Source organism: Rhamphochromis sp. 'chilingali' (genome assembly GCF_963969265.1).
Source record: "Rhamphochromis sp. 'chilingali' genome assembly, chromosome: 19".
In the NCBI taxonomy this organism is placed as follows: Eukaryota; Metazoa; Chordata; class Actinopteri; order Cichliformes; family Cichlidae; genus Rhamphochromis; species Rhamphochromis sp. 'chilingali'.
The window spans coordinates 13,419,938-13,424,703 of record NC_137946.1 but is presented as its reverse complement, the minus strand read 5'-3'; the positions used below and the strand labels follow the sequence as shown (position 1 = coordinate 13,424,703).

General features: G+C 43.0%; 1 protein-coding gene across 1 annotated transcript; it reads right to left on the bottom strand.

The window, feature by feature from the left end:
• Nucleotides 1-411: 411 nt before the first annotated feature.
• LOC308386926 (LRRN4 C-terminal-like protein) lies at nt 412-3,235 on the bottom strand. Its single transcript, XM_080866759.1, has 2 exons — nt 3,081-3,235; nt 412-2,339 (listed from the first exon to the last, which is right to left on the bottom strand). Exon 2 carries the CDS (start codon nt 2,324-2,326, stop codon nt 1,610-1,612), a length of 717 nt encoding a protein of 238 aa, XP_080722885.1. The 5' UTR covers nt 2,327-2,339; nt 3,081-3,235; the 3' UTR covers nt 412-1,609.
• Between the last annotated feature and the right edge of the window lie 1,531 nt (nt 3,236-4,766).

Genomic DNA, 4,766 nt, shown 5'->3' with positions numbered 1-4,766 from the left:
CGCCATGCCAAGGGCTGTGGAACAACTCCATGGTAGCAGCCGGAGCAAAAGGGAATTATAACATTGCTGCTAGAAACGCAGATGGAGGCCTGAACATGAGATAAACTGAGGGGGGGGATTAAAATTTTGGACTTTCTTCTCATCATGGCAGAGAGGGAAAAAAAAGCCTCAAGCTTCTCATCAGCCCGATGCGGCGTGACGGGAAGTCTCAGATGGGATGAGACAGCCCTCGCAAAATCCATATCCCTCTGAAAAAGCGATTGTGTGACAGCTGGAAAAAACATCATCGAACACTGGTGCTCGTCCAGGGCGCTGACATAACTTCCGTCAATAAGACAGATGGAAAAGCACACCCATCCTACCAAGTAAAAGATGATACAAAATGACACGTTTCGACACAGCGGTGGTGACTAAGGCGACGTTTTACTTAATTTTAATAGTCAGGCTCGAGCAAAAGTGGTCAATCAAACACATTTAACGTCCAGAGGCGAAAAAAGAACACAATTGTAATAAATACAGTTTAAGTCAGTTTCCAACAATCGATCCATTCACGCTTTAATTACTTCCATTACACGAGGAGCTCTCACAGAGAGTTTCAATGAAAAGATTTCATTACAGCTTGCTTTGATCAGAATCAGAATCAGAATCAGAATACTTTATTCATCCCGAGGGAAATTAGGGGTTACAGCAGGCAGCACGCTAATGGCGCATGCGCACTCACAAAGGAACCTTCTGACCAACTTTACACAACATCACATTGGGGAGACATGTCAGAAAGGTAGGCTGATGTCTACAACAGTAAGTGACAGCATCTTTTTCCTTTCCTGGGGGAGCCTTCCTCAGCCCTCATAGAGCAGAGGAGGCGGTACAGCCCAGAGAGATCGCCATCCCATCACAGAGCTCAACAGCAAACAAACCCTAATTATATTATATAAAAATTATAGTGCCATTTGAACCTTTGCTACCATCTCTTATGCCTTCTGCTGTACTTTTTCAAACAGAATTTGTGCTTGTTGTCATTTTACTTGTGCTTTATGCTATTAACACTTTAATACACGTCACTATTTTGTAAACACTACTCCAAGAAACCTCTAATTTGCACAGAAGATTAGGAAAGATACACTTCTGTCAAGTAATAAAGTCGTGGAGCACCATAGTGGCGCTTTTAAAACTTTTATCATGTAAGCTTCAAGTATTTTTACCCCACTATTAGCAGTTACACACTGTGCTGCTCAGCTAAGCAAGTTGAAAGCAGGGACCACATGCTGGGATGTTTTCCTTGATGTTTGTCTTCAGGGTTTCATTTCTGGGAAAAAAAAATATAATTTGCAAGTAATGAATTCTGTGAGTAATTTTATGCATTTGTTGTGGATGTGGGACTTTCTCGCACCGAGGGGTTTTCAGGATGGAGGCATCAGGCGATGAGCATACGCAGTTGGGTGTATTCATGTGAAATGAATACATCGCTGCTTCCTCTTGTTTTGAGAAAGCCTCGTGGTGCAGGAAACCTCAGATGTTATCGTGTTTTCATAGCTAACTGCAATAATGCAGAAGAGTCTCAGAGCACAGACTTCTCTCGACGAGTGTCCAGTCTTGCGGTGCTTCCTGTTCACCTCGTCTCAGCTGTGTTGTGCATGGAGATGGTGGCCTCCTGTTTCCTTTGCCTCTTGTGCCTCCACAGCAGGACGGCCAGCAAGAGGAGCAGCAGGAAGCCCAGGGCTCCCCCGATGAGCCCTGCTGTCAAAGGCAGGCTGTTATCTCTGGGATGGTACATCATACAAGATCCTTCGCTGGCTCCGGCATCATTCACGGCCACCACGCAAACTTCTGCTATGTTGCCAACTTCGCCCACTCCTCCGCTTCTCCGGTCCTCCTCAAACTTCTGCCTCTCCTGCCCTCCGACAGTCACAACATAGGCTGTGACGAATGAATAAGGTGTGCACCACTGAAGTACAACTTCGGACCCGTTCCAGGATACTGAGCTTAGTTTGGGCGCTTCTGGGGGCACATTATTTAAAGTGAACCCCGGACACAAGCAGTTAGAGGAGGCTGCAAGCTCAAAACAGGAGATCTGGCCTTCAAGACAGGGATCATAGTCACACTGCTTAAGGGTCCCTCTACTTGGAATCAACGTCTTGGATGATCTAGTGGTTGTATCTTCATATCGACTGTAATCCTCATCGTCAACAAGAGAATCCTTGTCTGAGTGTGCGTATGGGCCGTGAATTCCCATGGGATGCATCCCTTCTGAGCTCATAGGCAGGGGGCAGTAACCTCTGATGAAAAGCAGGCATATGATCCCGAGTGGGAAAGTAAGGTCCCTCATGGCAGCCGTTGTACTGGAAAACATAAAAAAGTAGAATTCCATCAGAATATTTTAGAATCTGTTTTTAAGCCCCTCGGGCTTCTAACTGTGTGTACATTTAGTAAGTCAGTTGCTTTGTCTCTTGTATGAAAGAGCCAGAATGAGAACATATTTCCCCCTGATTCTGTGTCTTTTGGAGATGATCTACCTGCAGAGGCAAAGGACCGTTTCGAATGAATCGACTGACTTGAATAAAGCGCTATTTTCAGTGGGAAAATAAATCGGTCAAAATCAAAACTTTTTCCCAGCCCACATAGCTTTCAAATAGGCAAAATGACAAAATGCCGACACCTAAGTAGCTGAAATTGAGTGCTCTACAAAGTGTTAATAAATGATGTCTAGTGTTGTATATCAAACTGCAAGTAATAGTCCTCATTTGTTAAGACTTGGAGGTTCCACACTCCACTTTAGCATTCCACTGGCCTATTGCACAAGAGGGTTCAAATGCCTGCACGCCAGGAATCAGCGCAGGCTTGTCAGCTGTATCTAGTTACAGGAAAGCTGCTGCTTCTTGAGAATCCACACGAGCGTACCTGAAATATGCTGTGTGGTGAACTTGCATAGCAACCTAACAATGGGGCCATTCAAAAATCTCAGTGCGGTGAACGGAGTAGGAGCCCCCATTGAATACTAATCTACTTTATGCAAGCTGTTTTGGCAACTTGCAGCTTAACGCTACTCACTGAAACTGTGTAATAAAAAGATATCCATTTACCTGTTTCTCGGAGAAGTTTGAAAACACTATCAGAACACCGATGAGCTTCTTTCTCCTCGCCTCTCTTCCAGTTGCTCTCTCCGGTGTGGTCTCCCCCTCTTTATATGTTTTCCTTCTGCCCAACAATCACCTCCTTCTTTCTGTCCTCCCTTATTCCTTATGCTTTGGCTTCTGCACCAGCTCCACCTCCCTCTTTGCCAAATTGTTTAGTGATGTGTCTGTGAGTGAGCAGCTGTGCACGGCATTTAGTGGAGAAATACTATAGTCTGCTATTAGTTACATCACCACTGGTTAATTTGGTGACCACATTTTTATTTTTGTCTCATTCTTTCACAACAAGCACATTATTCAGAGCATGTCTCATTTGTTAATGAAGGCTCGTTTCCCTTTTAGGGGAGAAGGGATTTACAGAGGACTGGAAAGCTCTAGCTTTGATTCATCTAAATGTTTTTCATCATTGGCATACACGTAGTGGCTACACGTAGACTGTGACTTCCATTGAAACAGCTCCAGAGTCAAATAGAGGAAACTGTTTAGCAGCTGTTCACTGAATTACTAATAAGGAAACAGACCGGACCTGTGCTGGGAATCATTTGTAACGTATGTACTTATTTCTCCTTGAAGAAAAAAATGAAAGCATAAAATAAATTGAGTAGAAAACGTGGTGGATGTCAAAAGCCAGTTGTATGAGATTATTTTTTGTTACCTGTTAAAAACTTCACGTGGCTTTAAACCCAACTGTTCTCTCATATCTCTGCCCTGCTTTTGAGCTAAAGTCACAGAAAAACACAAAGCACACCGTCCTGTACCTGAGGGATACCTACAGCTCAGATAAAGTCTGTTGAAAACTGATGCGCTGAATGAGTCACAATCCCGCTCAAATACCCAAATACATCGTTCCTGCCGTTATTCAGCAGACACCAGATGGATGAATTAAAAGTTTTATTTCCTATATATTTTATCAGGTGCGGTATAAGTGTTTGTCGCTTCTCGCTTCTATCTGTGGATGTGTGAACATGTTTTTGGATATATAGGAGAGCGTGTGGGTGTGAAGGGGGCACGTGTATATATATATCTGCATCCAGGATGCTTCTGAGTAATGCTCTGTTTATATTGTGCAGCGTGTGTTGTTATTATATCCGAGTTCAATACTGCGAAGCCTGCGTCAGTTTTCCTCCATACTTCATTTCACACACTGTAACAAATTTCTATGAAAATACAGGAAACTGTTCACTTATTGTATAATAAAGTACGTTAACTTTATGTTTTGGGGTTTGTTTTTTGTTTTACTTTGTTGGGCCCAGAAGCTCGTTAGTGTGTAAATGTTTACGTTCAAGTAATTAATAAATGGGTATAGTCTAAGTCATGGTTTGCATTTTCATTGCTGTGACTGTGCAGTCTGGCTTCCGGTGTTTGAGTGGGTCAAATCAGTGTTAAACAAAAAACTGACCTCTCTGGCTTGGACGGGGTTCATCACACCCAGACAACATTCATCTTCAGGGTGGTTGCACAGTCTTGACGCTGACTTTTTATTTCTGTGTAATACAAATACTGAATCATGTGACGGCATCACATCATGTGACTCAGTGTGATGGCAGCTAAAGAGCTGATAGTATTATACTGTTAAGTTATATCCTCTATAACAAAGTAAGGGGGATTTTATTCACAATAAGTCAATAAAACATT

Coding starts and splice junctions, on each gene's coding strand:
- LOC308386926 (XM_080866759.1), bottom strand. CDS start 2,326: ATGAGGGACCTTACTTTCCCACTCGGGATCATATGCCTGCTTTTCATC.